At 38.5% G+C, this 22,847-nt stretch overlaps 1 protein-coding gene across 9 annotated transcripts in view; it reads left to right on the top strand.

The window, feature by feature from the left end:
• The window catches only part of SENP8 (SUMO peptidase family member, NEDD8 specific), a 53,912-nt gene that overhangs the window by 11,247 nt on the left and 19,818 nt on the right, over positions 1–22,847 (top strand). For 8 of the 9 annotated variants that reach the window (XR_009699370.1, XR_009699369.1, XR_009699368.1 and 5 more), the window contains exon 2: positions 5,280–6,061. Coding sequence is in view for 1 of the 9 variants with exons in the window: in XM_061180107.1 (XP_061036090.1) it covers positions 5,316–5,954 (639 nt within the window). In the remaining 8 variants the exon portion in view is untranslated. Of the gene's footprint in view, positions 1–5,279; positions 6,349–22,847 lie in introns of those variants that run through there. The other variant, XM_061180107.1, reaches the window with a different exon arrangement.

Genomic DNA, 22,847 nt, shown 5'->3' with positions numbered 1-22,847 from the left:
CTGTATGACAGACTCTAGGTCCATCCACCTCACTGCAAATAACTCAATTTCGTTTCTATTTATGGCTAATATTCCATTGTATATATGTGCCACATCTTTATCCATTCATCTGTTGATGGACACTTAGGTTGCTTCCATGTCCTGGCTATTGTAAATAGGGGTGCAATGAACACTGTGGTACATGACTCTTTTTGAATTATGGTTTTCTTAAGGTATATGCCCAGTAGTGGGATTGCTGGGTCGAATGGTAGTTCTATTTTTAGTTTTTTAAGGAACCTCCATACTGTTCTCCATAGTGGCTGTATCAATTTACATTCCCACCAACAGTGCAAGAGGGTTCCCTTTTCTCCACACCCTCTCCAGCATTTATTGTTTGTAGATATTTTGATGATGGCCATTCTGACTGGTGTGAGGTGATACCTCATTGTAGTTTTGATTTGCATTTCTCTAATGATTAGTGATGTTGAGCATCTTTTCATTTGTTTGTTGGCAATCTGTATATCTTCTTTGGAGAAATGTCTATTTAGGTCTTCTGCCCATTTTTGGATTGGGTTGTTTGTTTTTTTGATATTGAGTTGCATGAGCTGCTTGTATATTTTGGAGATTAATCCTGTCAGTTGCTTCATTTGCAAATGTTTTCTCCCATTCTGAGGGTTGTCTTTTTGTTTTGTTTATGGTTTCCTTTGCTGTGCAAAAGCTTTTAAGTTTCATTAGGCCCCATTTGTTTATTTCTGTTTTTATTTCCATTTCTCTAGGAGGTGGGTCAAAAAGGATCTTGCTGTGATTTATGTCATAGAGTGTTCTGCCTATGTTTTCCTCTGAGAGTTTTATAGTGTCTGGCCTTACATTTAGGTCTTTAATCAATCCATTTTGAGTTTATTTTTGTGTATGGTGTTAGGGAGTGTTCTAATTTCATTCAAACAGTTGGGGAGATATACTATGTTCTTGGATTGGAAGAATCAACATTGTGAAAATGACTATACTATATTTTGTAGGATTTTACAAATAGAACTATGAGGAGGTCATTGTCTCCCCAATATTCCTTACCATCCACCAAGACCAGATACATAGGTCTCTTAATTCTGAAGGAATTTACTACTAATCAACAAAGGAAAACAGACAAAACACAAAACCAAAGCAAAAATGGGGATGTTACAGACAATACAAAAATCTTAAAATGCCTTATTTCCCTTTTTTTTCCTAATCTGTATTTTCTGACTCCCTTTTTAAAAAGGTTCATTCATCTGACAAACATTTATTGTACCTCAGATATGCTAAGCACAGTGCTCACTATATAGAAAGGATATAACCCTGGGATGGTTCCAAATGGCTCCTGGTTCTTGTGCTAGGTCCCCTTCCATCTCCTTTTCCCTTACTCCATTAATGATGGGATCATTGTTCTTCCAGTCACTCCAACGAAAACTTCCAGACCGTTTCTTAATTCTTATCTCTTATCTGCCCTCCTCTGATCCCTTATTGATACTCTGTCTATAATATCTTTTCCTCCTTGCCTCTCTCCTACTACCATTTCGCCTGGTTTAGGTCATGTCCTCCTACCTTTACTTTCAATGAAAATCTAGTTGATCTCTACCTCCAATTTCTCTCCCTACCAATTAATCCTGTATACTATGCCTGAATCATTAATCTTCCTAAAGCACTGACAAAGCCATTAATGGCTCCACATTTTCTCCAGTATAAGTCCTACACTTTACACCTGGAAATCAGTCTATATAACACTTAGCTTCTGATAATCCTCCAACCTTCACCTACATCCCTACTCCCACTTCATTCCAGACAAACTGGACTACACACTTAAAGGCACTTTCCTTGCCTCTCTGCCTTCTTAATGCCCTTCAACATGCATGCAACTCTACCTGCCTTTCAAGAGCCCACTTTTATGCCACTTTCTCCTTGAACTCTTTCCTGATCTGAGCTCTCCATCCATTTCCCTCTTTTGAATTCCCATTCATTTTATTTGTGGCTTATGGGTTTCTTCTTTGAGTGTAAGCTACCTTACACATCGTTGTATCTCCCATGACACCTAATATTAGGTACTCAATACGTGTTTATTGACTAAAAGAGATGTATATATTCATTATGTATTCATTATAACATAATAGGCTTAAGCTCAGTGAGGGTAGGAACTATGACTATCTTATCCCCATTCTGATTTTCTAGCCCCTAGCACATAGGACACACTCAATAAACATTTGTTCAGTGTGATACATTACAGTTACCAGTTGTCAGGATATAAGTTTCCTGATGACCCAGTAGATATCTGGAAATACTACTTTATGTTATATTTTATTAAAGTATTAGTTACTTACGTGTCTTCATTTAATATTGACAAATACCCGTTGGTAAAGGTCATGTATTAATATTCTCACTTTACAGAAAAGGAAACTGTGTCTTAAAGAAATCAAGTAGTTTGTTTATGATCATATAGCCAATGAGTTAACAGAATGGAGTCTAAAATTCAAGTCTTCCGATATGAAGTTTAGCATCCATTTTCTTGGCCAAGGTGGTTTGCCCAAAGGCCAGTCTGGTTCCATCTGCTTTAGAATTGTTGAGGTTAAACTATTGCAATCATGCTGTATGGAATAGAATTAAGTCCTGATTGACCCAATGTCTGTATGTTGGATGTTTTCAAAATCAAACAAACAAAACACAAAAACTGTTTTCTGAAGAAAATCTTGGCCCTGCCTGTGGACACTCCCTCCAAGGTGAGATGCCTGTCTGTTCAGGCACTCTTCTTCTTGTGGGCTTCTACCCCTAGTTGCGTTTGCTGTTAAGGTGTAGGTCTGATTTCAGCTGGCAGCATAGAGAGCAGGTCTCCAGGTATTTGCCAGGCAGTACAGTCTGGCCCTTACCACTCATAGTCATTGAAGGCATGAGGGGGAGAGTCAGGGAGCCTTGCTCGATGCACATGCAGTCATTCCCTTTTCATACTCATATATTCTTAAATCCAGTCACATCAGCAGCCAGCTGAGCACCTAGCCTCCCACAGCTGCTTTTACTAGATTGCTGTTTGCTCATTTGCCATCAGGCTGGATATTAAGGATCATTGTAAGAAACAGTCCTCTGAAATTGTTTCATCTTTTATAAGGATATTATGGGACATTCATTGTAATACACCATGTCTTTTATGAAAATTTCTTGAGAGAAATCTGTCTGACCTTAATACAAAGAATGCTTTTACCTCTCCAGAGCAATTGATTTGTTTTTACCCTACGGACATTGTGAATGTTTAACTTAACACTCTCTGGTTAGCTGCCAAAAAGCAAGAGCCAAATTTGTGGCCCACCCATAACAAATGTACTCTATGCCTCGTTAACTTCGTTCCTGGCTCCAGTTTATGTCTGTGCTCAAGTTATTCTTTCTTCTTAAGAAAATCTTAATTCATGCCATCTTATTTTATACAGATAGATATACACACTCATCAACAGCCTTGTATTACTTCTGAAATAGTTCATATTATGATATACTGTATGCACAAAAAAACCGTCTTTGGTGCTTCCTAGCTACCTCATTACTTGAGGTTTTTTTTCTTCAGGGGTATATTTATTTTTCTGTATGGGTTTTTGTAGGGTTTTGATTACATGAAAATGGTTGTGTCACAAAATTTTATTGTTTTAATAGTGTAACCAAGTGGTAAAATAACTGGTCTAATGGCCAGAATTAATTAAATTAATGTCACTATTCTAGCCCAGTCTTTCATAGCAGTGTTATTTTCTTACAGTATGCTTTGCTTTGTACTCTCAATCTGCATGTGACAGTTTACTGCTTTATGATTTTTAGAGATATTGTTATGCTGCCAAGTGAGTGCATAGCAGTGACCTCTGTTAGGTTCAAATATTATATTACCACACTTATCACATTTCTTGTCTCTGTTAGCACCTTACCTCAGGTGATCATGAGCATATTAATCTTACTATATGACTTGTCTTGCTCCCACTCTAAGTTAGTCATGCCTTTGTTTGAACAAGATAATATGAATGGATATTTGTTTCCAAACCTCATTTCCTTTGATTAGTTTGGAGCTCTATCCAGATTGTCCAATCATCTTACTAATATCATCCAATTAATAACATAAGTACTATTTGTACAACATTTTATACTCTTTTAATACCTTCGAGTAGAATTATTTGGCCTTTTCTACAACTCTCTGGGGCCATTTTACAGATGACCAAAAACAAGGACAAAATCAAAATCAATTAAATGACTTAATTAGAATGATACTAGCAAATCAGTGGTAGAACTAGGGCTAGACCCAGGTCTCATGATTCCTGTGCCACACTACCTTTCAGTGCCAGAAGAATTTCTGTAGTCTCTGTCGTACCCCTTGAGGTTAAAGATGGGAAAGACTGTCACTCATGTTCATAACTGGGCAGAATCAGGAATGAATTTCATTTGTATTACCCTCATGATTTTCTGTTCTTGAAATTACAGTTCCTTTTAACTACTCTAATCACTGTCACTTTCCATTATGGAATGAGGAAGCAATATTTTATCTTATCTCTTGAAAATTAATTTTGAAATGGAAGCTATTTCCCTTAGTAATTAGTAACATTTAAATTGGACTCTGAAAATTCATCTTTCTTTTTTTTAATTAATTAATTTATTTATTCTTGGCTGAGTTGGGTCTTCATTGCTGCACGCAGGCTTTCTCTAGTTGCAGTGAGCAGGGGCCACTCTTTGTTGCGGTGCGCGGGCCTCTCATTGCGGCGGCCTCTCGTTGCGGAGCACGGGCTCTAGGCGCGCAGGCTTCAGCAGTTGTGACACATGGGCCCAGTTGCTCCGCGGCATGTGGGATCTTCCTGGACCAGGGCTCGAACCCATGTCCCCTGCATTGGCAGGCAGATTCTTAACCACTGCACCACCAGGGAAGCCCTGAAAATTCATCTTTAATATAAAAACAATTTGCCATTCTTATCATGCATATTCATTACAGGGCCAAATATATGATTCATGCTATAGAGTTTGGTAAAACATTAGTTATAATTTTAACCAATCTCTGCATTTAAAGAGGAGATTTTAAATCCATGCTTACTATTTCAGATGCAGAATTTCCAAAGTTTTCATTCTAACTAATTGTTAACATAAAGCACATAAGCTAGAGTTTTTTTGAGTGTTTACTCTTAGCCAGACATTGTTGCTAAACACTTTACAATTATATTTAATCCTTACCCAAAACCTTGTAAGAGTAGCTATTTATGATCCCCATTTTACAGCCAAGTATCATATTCAACAGTAAATATTGTCTTCTGCCTCTCCTTCAGCTTCTGGAATTTCTGAGCAGCCCTGGTCAGTACAAGATGGACCCAGTAGTCTTGAGTTACATGGACAGTCTACTGCGGCAATCAGATGTCTCACTATTGGATCCTCCAAGCTGGCTCAATGACCATATTATTGGGTTTGCCTTTGAGTACTTTGCCAACAGTCAGTTTCATGACTGCTCTGACCATGTCTGCTTCATCAGCCCTGAAGTCACCCAGTTCATCAAGTGCACTGGCAACCCAGCAGAGATCGCCATATTCCTTGAACCCTTGGACCTCCCTCACAAGAGAGTTGTATTTTTAGCCATCAATGATAATTCCAACCAGGCAGCTGGGGGAACCCATTGGAGTTTGTTGGTTTATCTCCAAGATAAAAATAGCTTTTTTCATTATGATTCTCATAGTAGGAGCAACTCAGTCCATGCAAAGCAGGTAGCGGAGAAACTAGAGGCTTTCTTAGGCAGAAAAGGAGACAAATTGGCCTTTGTGGAAGAGAAAGCCCCTGCTCAACAAAACAGCTATGACTGTGGGATGTACGTGATATGTAACACTGAGGCCTTGTGTCAGAACTACTTCAGGCAACAGCCAGAATCGCTATTGCAGCTACTCACTCCTACGTACATCACAAAGAAGAGAGGAGAATGGAAAGATCTCATTGCCACACTTGCTAAAAATTAGCTGTTGAAATATATTTGTGACTTTTGAAGTCTCCTCTTTCTGCCTCTCCCCATGTATTGGATGGCTGCAACCTCAGTGCCTGAGGGAAGATGCCTGGTAGAGGAAAGGTTAGAATTCTTACTTTTTTCTGAGAGAATGTTATCCTCTGTATTATCCTGATGGAAAGTTTCACTTTAACCCTAACTTGAGAGCAATGTGTTCTGTGAAAATGTCTTGAAATTATGCACCAAAACCTTAAAACCAAGCTATCTTAACACTTATTAATTCCCTTTTGGTCTCCCTTATCCACATTGGCTTATTCCAAAGGAAAAGCAGTGATCGGTAAAACAAATTAAGACTATGTGAAGTCTAGAATGCAAGAAGAAAATTATAGAAGAACCAAAAACTTATTGCACAGCCCACATACTATTTTTTTTTGTCAGAAGTGATTTGACATAACATGACCTATAACTAAATAAACAATTTAAAAGCCATATGCCAACTCACTGTGCTATTCTGTTGATTTTTAGTTAGTGCCTAGTGACATGTAAAGGGATTGTTGTATTTTTTTTGAATTTTATTTTTTTATACAGCAGGTTCTTATTAGTCATCAATTTTATACACATCAGTGTATACATTTCAATCCCAATCGCCCAATTCATCACGCCAGTCCCCCCCATCCCCCCGCTGCTTTCCCCGCTTGGTATCCATACGTTTGTTCTCTACATCTGTGTCTCAGTTTCTTACCTGCAAACCGGTTCATCTGTACCATTTTTCTAGGTTCCACATATATGCGTTAATATACGATATTTGTTTTTCTCTTTCTGACTGACTTCACTCTCTATGACAGTCTCTAGATACATCCACGTCTCAACAAATGACCCAATTTCGTTCCTTTTTATGGCTGAGTAATATTCCATTGTATATATGTACCACCTCTTCTTTATCCATTCGTCTGTCGATGGGCATTTAGGTTGCTTCCATGACCTGGCTATTGTAAATAGTGCTGCAGTGAACATTGGGGTGCATGTGTCTTTTTGAATTATGGTTTTCTCTGGGTATATGCCCAGTAGTGGGATTGCTGGATCATATGGTAATTCTATTTTTAGTTTTTTAAGGAACCTCCATACTGTTCTCCATAGTGGCTATATCAATTTACATTCCCACCAACAGTGCAAGAGGGTTCCCTTTCCTCCACACCCTCTCCAGCATTTGCTGTTTGTAGATTTTCTGATGATGCCCATTCTAAATGGTGTGAGGTGATACCGCATTGTAGTTTTGATTTGCATTTCTCTAATAATTAGTGATGTTAAGCAGCTTTACATGTGCTTCTTGGCCATCTGTATGTCTTCTTTGGAGAAATGTCTATTTAGGTCTTCTGCCCATTTTTGGATTGGGCTGTTTGTTTTTTTAATATTGAGCTGCATGAGCTGTTTATATAGTTTGGAGATTAATCCTTTGTCCATTGATTCATTTGCAAATATTTTCTCCCATTCTGAGGGTTGTCTTTTCGTCTTGTTTATGGTTTCCTTTGCTGTGCAAAAGCTTTGAAGTTTCATTAGGTCCCATTTGTTTATTTTTCTTTTTATTTCCACTACTCTAGGAGGTGGATCAAAAAAGATCTTGCTGTGATTTATGTCAAAGAGGGTTCTTCCTGTGTTTTCCTCTAAGAGTTTTATAGTGTCTGGTCTTACATTTAGGTCCCTAATCCATTTTGAGTTTATTTTTGTGTATGGTGTTAGAGAGTGCTCTAGTTTCATTCTTTTACATGTAGCTGTCCAGCTTTCCCAGCACCACTGATTGAAGAGACTGTCTTTTCTCCATCATATATCCTTGCCTCCTTTGTCATAGATTAGTTGACCATAGGTGTGTGGGTTTATCTCTGGGCTTTCTATCTTGTTCCATTTATCTATATTTCTGTTTTTGTGCCAGTACCATATTGTCTTGATGACTGTAGCTTTGTAGTATAGTCTGAAGTCAAGGAGTCTGATTCCTCCAGCTCCGCTTGTTTCCCTCAAGACTGCTTTGGCTATTCGGGGTCTTTTGTGTCTCCATACAAATTTTAAGATTTTTTGTTCTAGTTCTGTAAAAAATGCCATTGGTAATTTGATAGGGATTGCATTAAATCTGTAGATTGCTTTGGGTAGTATAGTCATTTTCACAATATTGATTCTTCCAATCCAAGGACATGGTATATCTTTCCATCTGTTGGTATAATCTTTAATTTCTTTCATCAGTGTCTTATAGTTTTTTGCATACAGGTCTTTTGTCTCTCTAGGTAGGTTTATTCCTAGGTATTTTATTCTTTTTGTTGCAGTGGTAAATGGGAGTGTTTCCTTAATTTCTCTTTCAGGTTTTTCATCATTAGTATGTAGGAATGCAAGAGATTTCTATGCATTAATTTTGTATCCTGCAACTTTACCAAATTCATTGATTAGCTCTAGTAGTTTTCTGGTGGCATCTTTAGGATTCTCTATGTATAGTATCATGTCATCTGCAAACAGTGACAGTTTTACTTCTTTTGCAATTTGTATTCCTTTTATTTCTTTTTCTTCTCTGATTGCTGTGGCTAGGACTTCCCAAACTATGTTGAATAACAGTGGTGAGAGTGGACATCCTTGTCTTGTTGCTGATCTTAGAGGAAATGCTTTCAGTTTTTCACCACTGAGAATGATGTTTGCTGTGGGTTTGTCATATGTGACCTTTATTATGTTGAGGTAGGTTCCCTCTATGCCCACTTTCTGGAGAGTTTCTATCATAAATGGGTGTTGAATTTTGTCAAAAGCTTTTTCTGCATCTATTGAGATGATCATATGGTTTTTATTCTTCAATTTGTTAATATGGTGTATCACATTGTTTGATTTGCATATATTGAAGAATCCTTGCATCCCTGGGATAAATCCCACTTGATCATGGTGTATGATCCTTTTAATGTGTTGTTGGATTCTGTTTGCTAGTATTTTGTTGAGGCTTTTAGCATCTGTATTCATCAGTGATATTGGTCTGTAATTTTCTTTTTTTGTAGTATCTTTGTCTGGTTTTGGTATCAGGGTGATGGTGGCCTCATAGAATGAGTGTGGGGAGTGTTCCTTCCTCTGCAATTTTTTGGAAGAGTTTGAGAAGGATGGGTGTTAGCTCTTCTCTAAATGTTTGATAGAATTCACCTGTGAAGCCATCTGGTCCTGGACTTTTGTTTGTTGGAAGATTTTTAATCACAGTTTCAATTTCATTACTTGTGATTGGTCTGTTCATATTTTCTATTTCTTCCTGGTTCAGTCTTGGAAGTTATACCTTTCTATGAATTTGTCCATTTCTTCCAGGTTGTCCATTTTATTGGCATAGAGTGGCTTGTCTCTTAGGCTGCTTTGTATTTCTGTGGTGTCTGCTGTAACTTCTCCTTTTTCATTTCTAATTTTATTGATTTGAGTCCTCTCCCTCTTTTTCTTGATGAGGCTGGCTAATGGTTTATCAATTTTGTTTATCTTCTCAACGAACCAGCTTTTAGTTTTATTGATGTTTGCATTGTTTTCTTTGTTTCTATTTCATTTATTTTTGCTCTGATCTTTATGATTTCTTTCCTTCTGCTAACTTTGGGTTTTGTTTTTTCTTCTTTCTCTAGTTCCTTTGGGTGTAAGGTTAAATTCTTTATTTGAGATTTTTCTTGTTTCTTGAGGTAGGCTTGTATAGCTATAAACTTCCCTCTTAGAACTGCTTTTGCTGCATCCCATAGGTTTTGGATCACCATGTTTTCATTGTCATTTGTCTCTAGGTATTTTTTGATTTCCTCCTTGATTTCTTCAGTGATGTCTCAGTTTAGTAATGTATTGTTCGGTCTCCATGTGTTTGTGTTTTTTACGTTTTTTTCCCTGTCATTGATTTCTAATCTCATAGCGTTGTGGTCAGAAAAGATGCTTGATATGATGTCAATTTTCTTAAATTTACTGAGGCTTGATTTGTGACCCAAGATGTGATCTATCCTGGAGAATGTTCCATGCGCACTTGAGAAGAAAGTGTAATCTGCTGTTTTTGGATGGAATGTCCTATAAATATCAATTAAATCTATCTGGTCTATTGTGTCATTTAAAGCTTCTGTTTCCTTATTCATTTTCACTTTGGATGATCTGTCCATTGGTGTAAGTGAGGTGTTAAAGTCCCCCACTATTATTGTGTTACTGTCGATTTCTTCTTTTATAGCTGTTAGCAGTTGCCTTATGTATTGAGGTGCTCCTATGTTGGGTGCATATATATTTATAATTGTTATTTCTTCTTCTTGGATTGATCTCTTGATCATTATGTAGTGTCCTTCCTTGTCTCTTGTAACATTCTTTATTTTGAAGTCTATTTGATATGAGTATTGGTACTCCAGCTTTCTTTTGATTTCCATTTGCATGGAATATCTTTTTCCATCCCCTCACTTTCAGTCTGTATGTGTCCCTAGGTCTGAAGTGGGTCTCTTGGAGACAGCATATATCTGGGTCTTGTTTTTGTATCCATTCAGCAAGCCTGTGTCTTTTGGTTGGAGCATTTAATCCATTCACGTTTAAGGTAATTATCGATATGTATGTTCCTATGACCATTTTCTTAATTGTTTTGGGTTTGTTTTTGTAGGTCCTTTTCTTCTCTTGTGTTTCCTACTTAGAGAAGTCCCTTTAGCATTTGTTGTAGAGCTGGTTTGGTGGTGCTGAATTCTCTTAGCTTTTGCTTGTCTGTAAAGCTTTTGATTTCTCCATCGAATCTGAATGAGATCCTTGCCGGGTAGAGTAATCTTGGTTGTAAGTTCTTCCCTTTCATCACTTGAAGTATATCATGCCACTCCCTTCTGGCTTGTAGAGTTTCTGCTGAGAAATCAGCTGTTAACCTTATGGGAGTTCCCTTGTATGTTATGTGTCATTTTTCCCTTGCTGCTTTCAATAATTTTTCTTTGTCTTTAATTTTTGCCAATTTGATTACTATGTGTCTCGGCGTGTTTCTCCTTGGGTTTATCCTGTGTGGGACTCTCTGCGCTTCCTAGACTTGGGTGGCTATTTCCTTTCCCATGTTAGGGAAGTTTTCGACTATAATCTCTTCAGATATTTTCTCGGGTCCTTTCTCTCTCTCTTCTCCTTCTGGGACCCCTATAATGCGAATGTTGTTGCGTTTAATGTTGTCCCAGAGGTCTCTTAGGCTGTCTTCATTTCTTTTCATTCTTTTTTCTTTATTCTGTTCCGCGGCAGTGAATTCCACCATTCTGTCTTCCCGGTCACTTATCCGTTCTTCTGCCTCAGTTATTCTGCTATTGATTCCTTCTAGTGTAGTTTTCATTTCAGTTATTGTATTGCTCATCTCTGTTTGTTCTTTAATTCTTCTAGGTATTTGTTAAACATTTCTTGCATCTTCTCAATCTTTGCCTCCATTCTTTTTCTGAGGTCCTGGATCATCTTCACTATCATTATTCTGAATTCTTTTTCTGAAAGGTTGCCTATCTCCATTTAGTTGTTTTTCTTGGGTTTTATCTTGTTCCTTCATCTGGTACATAGCCCTCTGCCTTTTCATCTTGTCTATCTTTCTGTGAATGTCAGCCAACATATTTGAAGAGATCAACTGGCTAGAAGCAGATCAAGACCTAACCTAATTCAACATCTAAATATTAAGAGAATCGGTTACTCAGTTCTGTGAGATCTCTTCCATTCACCATGCAAAGGCTTTCCCAGCTATAACTTTTGCCAATACTTGATAAAGATGGTGTTAGCCCATCTTCCCCTATCTGAATCCCGGAGTGCTTTAAGAAAGGGAGAATATTAAATAACTTCATCAAAATAAAAGTCTTGGTGGACCTCTTACTTTGCTCAGTGAGTGGGCTGCCTTGCTACTCTGGATTGATAACAAGCTTTCCTTCACCTTGTCTATTAGCCATGCACACACTCTTTCCTTATATCCAGAGCTCTATAGTTTTAAAACATAGCTGATAACTTCCCAAGATTACCTGGTTTTTCAGATAAATATTTCTGCTTTCTGATAGTCATTTTTCCTCCCCTCTCTACCTTAATCTGACAGAATTGTTTTCAGTTAGTCATGGTGATTTGAGGACTATTATTGTATCTGAAACTTACAGACTGAAAGTTGGTTTATTTCTGAGATATAAAGGAGAAAAAGTGACCTTTCTCAACCCTTTCACTTAATTCAAAATGCAGACAATGTAATTTTTTAAATGTGGAACTAAGAGTGAAAAAGAAAAGCTATCCCTCCTAAATCATGGATATGTTTTTTCTGAGTTATTTCAGATAATGAATAATTTAAATGATATGTTAGATGCGCATATTCTATTTCTAATGAGAATTAGATTGCAATGTGTATGGGACTTGAAAGCCAAAGATTAACTTCAGCCATGAAACTTATTTCAGCTACCTCCCTAGCCTAACCCTGCCCCCAGCCCGCATGGCCCAAAATAACCTCACCACTCAGTGACCACAGAGGCAGTAACCCAGTTCCTTTTAGTCGGGAAGGGAAAACCCAGTAAGTGTAAATAAGTACAGGTCACATAGCAGGCCTCAGTGAACACAAGTTGAAACTAAAAGTCAAAGAGAAAGCTACCAAAAAAGTTTCCATTTCAAGTCAGTATATTTGGGATAAAAAAGGATACCTAATGGAAGCTGGGAGCAGGAAAAAAAGATTAGGAACTGGCAATCAGCCATAGAGGTGAAATAGGGAGGGAGGGACAGCAAAAGGACACAGGTTGCTGAGGCCAGGAGTGTAGATATGATAAGAAAGCAATATTGTTTAAATAACTGTTGACTTAGGCATCTAGTCTAGACTGCGAAAGGGTCAAATTTTCTCTGGGAAAAGTTGTTGTCTTTCTGATAATGAATAGTGCAAAGTATGTCTGTTTAAATGTCAGATTGTCTCCCTCTTAAGACAGTACATATGGGAGCAATCTTTCCTGACTCCCTAAGATTCGTGCCAGAAATAAATTATTTTTTGAACTAAACTAGTAAGGTCTTAAAAAAAAAAAAAAAAAAAGACTAAATCTAAGGTCTCCTTTTCCAGATACATAGCATGATTGGATTGTACCACAGGTTAGTCTACTTCTGTAAAACTTTTGAGTATGCCGTTTGTAAGTGTTAGCATTGTAAATGACAGGAGAACTTGAGTCTACTTGTAATACTTCACTAGATACTATAACAGCCTGTCAGTTATACACCTGCTTGACCATATACCATTGATATTACATGATACACAATAGGAAAAAGATCTTTTGCTGGTACTGTGCTCCCTTCTTTTAGAGTCAAAAGGATCTAGTGTGCAGAATTCAATTTAAAAATATTCAGTGGGTAAGCAGGTTATTCAAAAGTGGATTGAGCAGTTATCACACTGAACCACCCTGCTTTCAAATATCCTGTTGTATTGATCCATAAGTAACTCACACTTGTCCAACCTGTGTCTCATATGGAATTGAAAGGTCACCATATATAAACGCAGCTTCACATGGTGGTCAAAAATATCATTGAGTTTTCTATTTAACACTGTCCAGATCAAAATATTTCTGCCCTTTGGCTGGATAGCTGTTGAAGTTCCTAAGTACTAGTCCTAATTGGATCAGAATAATTTAAAAACCACAAGTGGATTATATTTCTGATATGTCTTATTATTTTTATAGTTTTTACTATATCCATATTGACTATATGTTTTAATAATAGGTATTCCATTGAAATGGCAAACTCACATGGTTATTTACTGATACTGAAATTTTTTTCTTCCATCATCTGCAAAACGAAGTTGTAGTCTGTTTAAGCAGGTACAATGAGGATTCAGTATGGTGTGTAAAGCATATAGTACACACAAAAATAAACCTATTTCTCTGTCCTACTACCAGTCCATTTTAAGACTAGCAGCAAGTTTGAAAACTTAGTTTTATAGTGCATCCATTCAGCTGTGTGAAAAATGGCCTGATAAATACTGTTATGTCAAAAGAGAAAACTTACTCAAGGGTGGTAAATGACAACTAATCTTTGTATCACTCTATAATATGCAAAGTACTTTATATACGTTACTATATATAATTATAATCTCATTTAATTGTCAAGTTTTTTCCAGGTATTTTTGTATTGAATTATGGTTGATTTACAGTGTTTCAGGTGTATAGCAAAGTGATTCATTTATACACATATATATTCTTTTTCAGATTTTTTTCCATTTTCTATTATAGGTTATTACAAGATATTATAGTTCCCTGTGCTATACAGTGGGTCCTTGTTGTTTACCAATTTTAAATATAGTAGTGTGTATCTGTTAATCCCAGATTCCTAATTTATCCCTCACCCCCACTTTCCCCTTTGGTAACCATAAGTTTGTTTTCTATGTCTTGTGAGTCTTTTTCTGTTTTGTAAATTAGTTCATTGTGTCATGTTTTTAAATTCTGCATATAAGTGATATGTGATATTTGTCTTTGACTTCACTTAGTATGATAATCTCTAGGCTCATCTATGTTGTTTCCATGTATATATATGAATATACCATGTCTTCTTTATCCATTCATCTGTCGATGGACATTTAGGTTGCTCCCATGTTGTTGTAAATAATGCTGCTGTGAACATTGGGGTGCATGTATCATTTCAAATTAGAGTCTCCTCCCTATGTACGCCCAGGATTGGGATTGCTGTATCATATGGTAACTCTATTTTTAGTTTTTTAAGGAACTCCACACTGTTCTCCATAGTGGCTGCACCAGTTTACATTCCCACCAACAACGTAGGAGGGTTCCCTTTTGTCCACACCTTCTCCAGCACTTATTATTTGTTGACTTTTCAATGATGGCCATTCTGACCGGTGACCGGTGAGGTGTAACCTCATTGTAGTTTTGATTTGCATTTCTCTAATAGTTAGCGATGATAAGCATCTTTTCATGTGCCTGTTAGCCATCTGTATGTCTTCTTTGGGGAAATGTCTCTTTAGGTCTTTTGCCCATTTTTTGATTGGATTGTTTGTTTTGTTGTTGTTTTGATATTGAGCTGTATGGCTGTATGAGCTGTTTGTATATTTTAGAAATTAATCTCTTGTCAGTTGCATTATTTACGAATATTTTCTCCCATTCTGTAGGTTGTCTTTTTGTTTTGTTTATGGTTTCCTTTGCTGTGCAAAAGCTTGTAAGTTTAATTAGGTCCCATTTGTTTATTTTTGCTTTTGTTTCCATTACTCTAGGAGACAGTTCCAGAAAAATACTGTTGTGATTTAGGCCTGTGCTTCCCTTTAGGAGGTTTATAGTATCCAGTCTTATGCTTAGGTCTTTAATCCATTTTGAGTTTATTTTTTTTATGGTGTTAGAGAATGTTCTAATTTAATTCTTTTATATGTAGCTGTCCAGTTTCCCCAGCACCACTTATTGAAGAGACTGTCTTTTCTCCATTATATATTCTTGCCTCCTTTGTTGTACATTAACTGATCATAAGTTCATAGGTTTATTTCTGGGCTTTCTGTCCTGTTCCATTGATCTATGTGTTTGTTTTTGTGCCAGTACCATACTGTTTTGATTACTGTAGCTTTGTTGTATAGTCTGAAGTCAAGGAGCCTGATTCCTCCAGCTCCATTCTTAAGATTGTTTTGGCTATTCAGAGTCTTCTGTGTTTCTGTACAAGTTTAAAATTTTTTTGTTCTAGTTCTTTGAAAAATGCCATTGGTAATTTGGTAGGGATTGCATTGAATCTGTAGATTGCCTTAGATAGTATGGTCATTTTAATATTGATTCTTCCAATCCAAGAACATGGTATATTTTTCCACCTGTTTGTGTCATCTTCAGTTGTTTCATCAGCGTCTTATAGTTTTCAGAGTACAGGGGTTTTTTTGCCTCCTTAGGTAGGTTTATTCCGAGGTATTTTATTCTTTTTGATGCGATGGTAAATGGGGTTGTTGCCTTAATTTCTCTTTCTGATATTTCATTGTTAGTGAATAGAAACTGTATATTAATTTTGTATCCTGCAACTTTACTGAATTCATTGATGAACTCTAATAGTTTTCTGGTGGCACCTTTAGGATTTTCTATGTATAGTATCATGTCATCTGCAAACAGTGACAGTTTTACATCTTCTTTTCCAGTTTGGATTCCTTTTATTTCTTTTTCTTCTCTGATTGTTGTGGCTAGGACTTCCAAAACCATGTTGAATAAAAGTGGCAAGAGCGAGCATCCTTGTCTAATTCCTGATCTTAGCAGGAATGCTTTCAGCTTTTCACCATTGAGCATGATGTTAGCTGTGGGTTTGTCATATGTGGCCTTTATTATGTTCAGGTAGGTTCCCTCTGTGCCTACTTTGTGGAGAGTTTTTTTCATAACTGAATGTTGAATTTTATCAAAAGCTTTTTCTGCATCTGTTGAGATGATCATATGGTTTTTATTCTTCAGTTTGTTAATGTGGTGTATCACATTGATTGAATTGCAGATATTGAAAAATCCTTGCATCCCTGCGATAAATCCCACTTGATCATGGTGTATGATCCTTTTAATGTATTGTTGGAGTTGGTTTGCTAGTATTTTGTTGAGAATTTTTGGATCTATGTTCATCAGTGATATTGGCCTGTAATTTTCTTTATTGTGTGATATCTTTGTCTGGTTTTGGTCTCAAGGTGATGATGGTGGCCTCATAGAATGAGTTCGGAAGTGTTTCTTCCTCTGCAATTTTTGGAGTAGTTTCAGAAGGATAGGTGTTAACTCTTCTCTAAATGTTTAGTAGAATTCACCTGTGAAGCCATCTGGTCCTGGACATTTGTTTGTTGGGATTTTTAAATTACTGATTCAGTTTCAGTACTGGTAATTGGTCTGTTCATATTTTCTATTTCCTCCTAGTTCGGTCTTGTGAGATTGTACCTTTCTAAGAATTTGGCTATTTCTTCTAGGTTGTACATTTTATTGGTATATAATTGTTCATAGTAGTCTCTTATGATCCTTTGTACTTCTGTGATGTCGGTTGTAACTTCTTTTTCATTTCTGATTTTATTGATTTGGGCCCTCTCCCTTTTTTTCTTGATGAGTCTGGCTAAATGTTCATCAATTTTGTTTATCTTTTCAAAGAACCAGCTTTTCGTCTCATTGATTTTCTTTGCCTCTATTTCATTTATTTCTGCTCTGATATTTGTGATTTATTGCCTTCTACTGACTTTGGGTTTTGTTTGTTCTTCTTTCTCTAGTTGCTTTAGGTGTAAGATTAGGTTGTTTATTTGAGATTTTTCTCATTTCCTGAGGTAAGCTTGTATCACTATAAATTTCCCTCTTAGAACTGCTTTTGTTGAGTCCCATAGGTTTTGGATCATCGTATTTTTGTTTTCATTTATCTCTAGGTATTTTTTTATTTCTTCTTTGATTTCTTCAGTGATCCATTGATTGTTTAGTAGCATATTGTTTAGCCTCCGACATGTTTGTGTCTTTTGCAGTTTTTTTTTTCTTGTAGCTGATTTCTAGTCTCATAGTGTTGTGGTCGGGGGGAAAAAAAAAGATGCTTGATATGATTTCGATTTTGTTAAATTTACCAAGGCTTGTTTTGTGGCCTAGCATGTGATCTATCCTGGAGAATGTTCCATGTGTACTTGAAAAGAATGTGTATTCTGCTGCTTTCGGATAGAATGCTCTATAAATATTATCTGGCCTAATGTGTTATTTAAGGTCTGTGTTTCTTTATTGATTTTCTGTCTGGGTGATCTGTCCATTGATATAAGTGGGGTGTTAAAAAGCCCCCTACTATTCTGTTACTGTTGATTTCTCCTTTTATTTCTGTTAATATTTGCCTTATATATTGAGGTGTTCCTGTGTTGGGTGTATGTGTGTGTGTATATATATATATTCACAATTCTTTTTTTAATTTTTTTTTTTAATGATATTCTTGTCTGCTTACATTCTTTTTATGTATGTATGTATGTATGTATGTATGTATGGCTGTGTTGGGTCTTCGTTTCTGTGCGAGGGCTTTCTCTAGTTGTGGCAAGCGGGGGCCACTCTTCATCGCGGTGTGGGGGCCACTCTTCATCGCAGTGCGCGGGCCTCTCACTATCGCGGCCTCTCGTTGCCGAGCACAGGCTCCAGATGCGCAGGCTCAGTAATTGTGGCTGACGGGCTGAGTTGCTCCGCAGCATGTGGGATCTTCCCAGACCAGGGCTTGAACCCACGTCCCCTGCATTGGCAGGCAGATTCTCAACCACTGCGCCACCAGGGAAGCCCTTCACAATTGTTATATCTTCTTCTTGGATTGATCCCTTGATCATTATGTAGTATCCTTCTTTGTCCCTTGTAACAGTCTTTATTTTAAAGTCTATTTTGGCTGATATAAGCATTGCTACTCTGGCTCTCTTTTGATTTCCATTTGTGTGGAATACCTTTTTCCTTCTCCTCACTTTCAGTCTGTATGTGTCTCTAGATCTGTGAGTCTTTTGTAGGCAGCATATATACGGGTCTTGTTTTTGTATCCATTCAGCCAGTCTGTCTTTTGGTTGGAGCATTTAGTCTGTTTGTATTTAAGATAATTATCAATATGTATGTTCTTTTTTTTTTTTGGCTACGTTGGGTCTTTTGTTGCTGCGCGTAGGCTTTCTCTAGTTGCGGTGAGCAGGGGCTACTCTTTGTTGTGGTGCCCGGGTTTCTCATTGCGGTGGCTTCTCTTGTGGAGCACGGGCTCTAGGTGCACGGGCTTCAGTAGTTGTGGCACACGGTTTCAGTAGTTGTGGCACGCAGGCTCAGTAGTTGTGGCGCACGGGCTTAGTTGCTCCGCGGCATGTGGGATCTTCTCAGACCAGGGCTTGAACCCGTGTCCCCTGCATTGGTAGGTGGATTCTTAACCACTGCGCCGCCAGGGAAGTCCTCGATATGTATGTTCTTAATGCCATTTTATTAGTTGTTTTGGATTTGTTTTTGTAGGTCTTTCCCCCCCCCTTTCTTCTTTTGTTCTCTTTTTTGTGACTTGATGGCTATCTTTAGTGTTATATTTGGATTTCTTTTTCTTTTTGGGGTGTATATCTAGTATAGATTTTTGGTTTGCCGTTACCATGAGGTTTTTGTATAGCAGTCTATTATATACATGATTGTTTTAAGTTGCTGATCTCTTAATTTCAAATGCATTTAAAATACCCTGCATTTGTATTCTCCCCTCACGATTACTGTTTTTGATATCATAGTTTACGTCTAATTGTTTTGTGTATCCCTTAAATGCTTATTGTGGATACAGATGATTTTACTACTTTTGTCTTTTAACCTCCATACTACCTTTGTGTGTGGATGATTTCCTACCTTTACTATATGTTTGCCTTTACCAGTGAGCTTTTTCATTCCATAATTTTCTTGTTCCTAAATATAGCCTTTTATTTTTCGCCTAGAGAAGTTCCTTTAACATGTGTTGTAAAGCTGGTTTGGTGGTGCTGAATTCTTTTAGCTTTTGCTTGTCTGTAAAGCTTTTGATTTCTCCATCAAATCTGAATGAGAGCCTTGCTGGGTAGAGTATTTTTGGTTGTAGGTTTTTTCCTTTCATCACTTTAAGTATATCGTGTCACTCCCTTCTTGCCTGCAGAATTTTTGCTGAAAAATCAGCTTATAGCCTTACGGGAGTTCCCTTGTATGTTGTTTGTTGCTTTTCCCTTGCTGCTTTTGTATTCTCTTTTTATCTTTAATTTTTGTAATGTTGATTAAAATGTGTCTTGGTTGTTCTCTTTGGGTTAATCCTGTATGGGACTCTGTGTTTCCTGGACTTGGGTGACTGTTTCCTTTCCCAGGTTAGGGAGGTTCTCCTTCTGGGACCCCTATAATGCAAATATTAGTGTGCCTGATGTTGTCCCAGAGGTCTCTTAAACTGTCCTCATTTCTTTTCATTCTTTTCTCTTTTTTCTGTTTAGCGGCAGTGATTTCCACTGCTCTGTCTTCCAGCTCACTAATCTGTTCTTCTGAATACTTTAGTCTACTATTGATTCCTTCTAGTGTATTTTTCATTCCAGTTATTGTATTGTTCATCTCTGTTTGATTGTTCTTTATATTTTCTCTTTGTTAAAAACTTCTAACTTCTTGCTCTGTGCATCCATTCTCCTCCCGAGTTCTTTGATCATCTTTAAGATCATTACTCTGAACTCTTTCTCAAGTAGATTGTCTATCTCCACTTCACTTAGTTGTTCTTCTGCAGTTTTATCTTGTTCCTTCACCTGGAACATATTTTTCTGTCACCTAATTTTGTCTAAGTTGCTGTTTGTATTTTTATGTATGTCATAGGTTACTTACGTTTCTCAACCTTGGAGACGTGGCCCTCTGTAGGAGGCAGCCTATGCATCCCCGCAGTGCACTCCTCTCTCATCACCCAGGCTATATGCTGTAGGGGTTCCCCCTAAGAGGGCTGCATGGGTCCTTCTGTGTAGCGGGCTGACTGTATGGGCTGTCTGGTAGGCTTGGTTAGCCCCTAGTCTGGTTGGTTAACGGGCCCTACCTTGCGCGGATTCTGCTGCCTGTTGTTTAGCAGGGCCTGGTCCTGAGGTGGCTGGTTACGGAATCCTAGGGGGCCCCAGGGCTAGTGCTGTCTCGCTGGTAGGTAGAGTCAGGGTCCTGAAGACTCTGGGGCTGTTGCCCACCTACTGGCAGGTGAAACCGGATCCTGGGGTTGGTGCCAGGCTTCTGGCAGGCAGAGCTGGTTCCTGAAGTCTGGCTGCAGGGCCCAGGGATCCCAGATCTCGTTTCAGATCATTGGTAGGAGAGGGCCAGTTCCTGACACAGTTGGGTATGGGGTCTGGAGTGTCCTGAAGGTTGCGTTGCCCTGCTAGTGGGCAAAGACAGGGCCCAGCCGGTCCCAGGGTAGGGTCTGGCCTGTGTTGGAGGATCATAATTTTCTTGCTTCCGATGTCTGCTCCCTGGTGGGTGAAACTGGTCTAGAGGCTTGTGCAGCTTTCCTGGTGAGAGGTGCTGGTGCCTGTCCACTGGTTTGTGGAGCTGGGTCTTGGCCCTCTGGTGGGCTAGGCCATGTCTAGGGGAGTGTCTAGAGGTGGCTGTGAGCTCTTTAGTCTTTAGGCCACCTGTCTGCCAATGGGTGGGGCTGTGTCCCCACCCAGTTAGTTGTTTGGCCTGAGTCATCCTAGCACTAGAGCCTACAGGCTATTGAGTGGGGCCAGGGCTTGGCTCTAATGAGCCAATATGGCAGCTGCCGGGAATGTTCTTGAGGTTGAATATTCCCCAATACGTCTGCCACCAACGTCTGTGTCACCAGGGTGAGCCACAGCCACCCTCCCACCTCTCCAGGAGACTGTAAGACCAACAGGTAGGTCTGGCCCAGGCTCCTATCAAATTACTGCTTTTGCCTTGGGTCCCAGTATGCATGAGATTTTGCATGCACCCTTTAAGAGTGAAGTCTCTGTTTCCCCTAGTCCTGTGGGGCTCCTGTAATTAAGCCCCACTGGCCTTCAAAGCCAAATGCTCTGGGGGCTCATCTTCCCAGTGCCAGACTCCCAGGCTGGACAGCCTCATGTGGGGCTCAGAATTCTCACTCCTGTAGGAGAACCTCTGCAGTATAATTATTCTCCAGTTTGTGGGTCTTCTACCCAGGGGGTGTGGGATTTAATTATATCACGAGTCCACACCTCCTCTCCTACTCGTTGTGGCTCCTTCTTTATGTCTTTAGTTGTAGAAGATCTTTTCTGGTAGGTTCCAGTATTTTTTCATCAACGGTTGTTCTGTAGATAGTTGTGATTTCGTTGTGCTTGTGAGAGGAGGTGAGCTCAGGGTCTTTCTACTCCACCATCTTGGTGGTTTTCCTTATTATTCTGATTTTATAGATAAGAAACAAACTTAGTGGAGCTCAGTCACATGATTTCAAGTGACAGGGCCAAGACTCAAGTGCAGGGCCTCCATCTCCTCTTCTCACACTCTTTCCACTTGTACCTTTCTCCCTCTTCCAGAAAATGATAGCAAAAACTCCTTGCTTGAACATTTTAAATGTAATCTTGCCCCACTTTATAAATTTCCTAAATTCAGCAAGTATATTACAGAAACCAATAGTGAGAAACTGTCATCTCAATTAACTGCTAGGTAACAAAATGTATATAATAACTGGCTTTGTTTTATATATTAGATCATATTTGGATCAGCTCCTGACATCGATGTGCTGACCTAAAGCATTTTAAAAGCCCTACATTGTACTTCCTTTCAGATTTCATGTATATGAAAGATGGGAAGTAGAACAAGAGCAGCAGCCTGGGGAAAACTCATACAAAAGAAAGGACTTAAAGGAATTGAGTCAAATAAATGGTACTAAGCAAAGGTGGCACACTCTGTACAAAACTGGGGAGATTGGTCACTAAGTTCCAAAATGAAGCAAGTGAAACTCCACCAAGGAAAAAATCAAGTGCCAGATGCATTTAAATTAAGTTTTCTTGTGTAAGGAAAACATACATGTCAGAGTGTCAAAGGAAGTGGTAGCCAACTAAAGTGTTAGTACTAGGGAAGAGTTACCATTACTCAGGAAAAAATTAATCTTGGACCCTGCAGTTTGGGTTAAAAGCCAGAAGAAGAATTACTGCCTGGCTCTTTTCCCTCCATGTACCAAAACAGAGCAACCTGTATTTAGAAGAAAACCTGTCCCCCACGACGCAGGCTAGGACAAGTTTCTCTGCCCTTGGCCATGCTTCCCTTGCCAGCTCACACTCTAGCTCTCCACAGCTGCTGCCTCAGTCTTCGTTCCACAGACCTGCAAAGCCCTCACCTCCTCCCACACTCTTCAACTTCAGAGAGAAAATAGGAACTGTCATGAACTTCAACTTTCCTGACACCAAATCTACAAATCTAACTATATCTGTACCCACCTTTGAGCCTTCCTCACTCCTATTGCAGTGACCCTCATAGCTGTGGCTAATGCCTTCACCTGTGCACAGGGATCTTGTGCAGACAGTTCCTTCACACACAGCAGCAGCAGCAGGAGCCTCTCTCTACTGGCTCTTTTC

The sequence above is a fragment of the Eubalaena glacialis genome, chromosome 2 (genome assembly GCF_028564815.1).
Source record: "Eubalaena glacialis isolate mEubGla1 chromosome 2, mEubGla1.1.hap2.+ XY, whole genome shotgun sequence".
Lineage (NCBI taxonomy): Eukaryota > Metazoa > Chordata > Mammalia > Artiodactyla > Balaenidae > Eubalaena > Eubalaena glacialis.
Note: the sequence above shows the minus strand (reverse complement) of the source record. Positions and strands in the feature narration are given on the sequence as shown.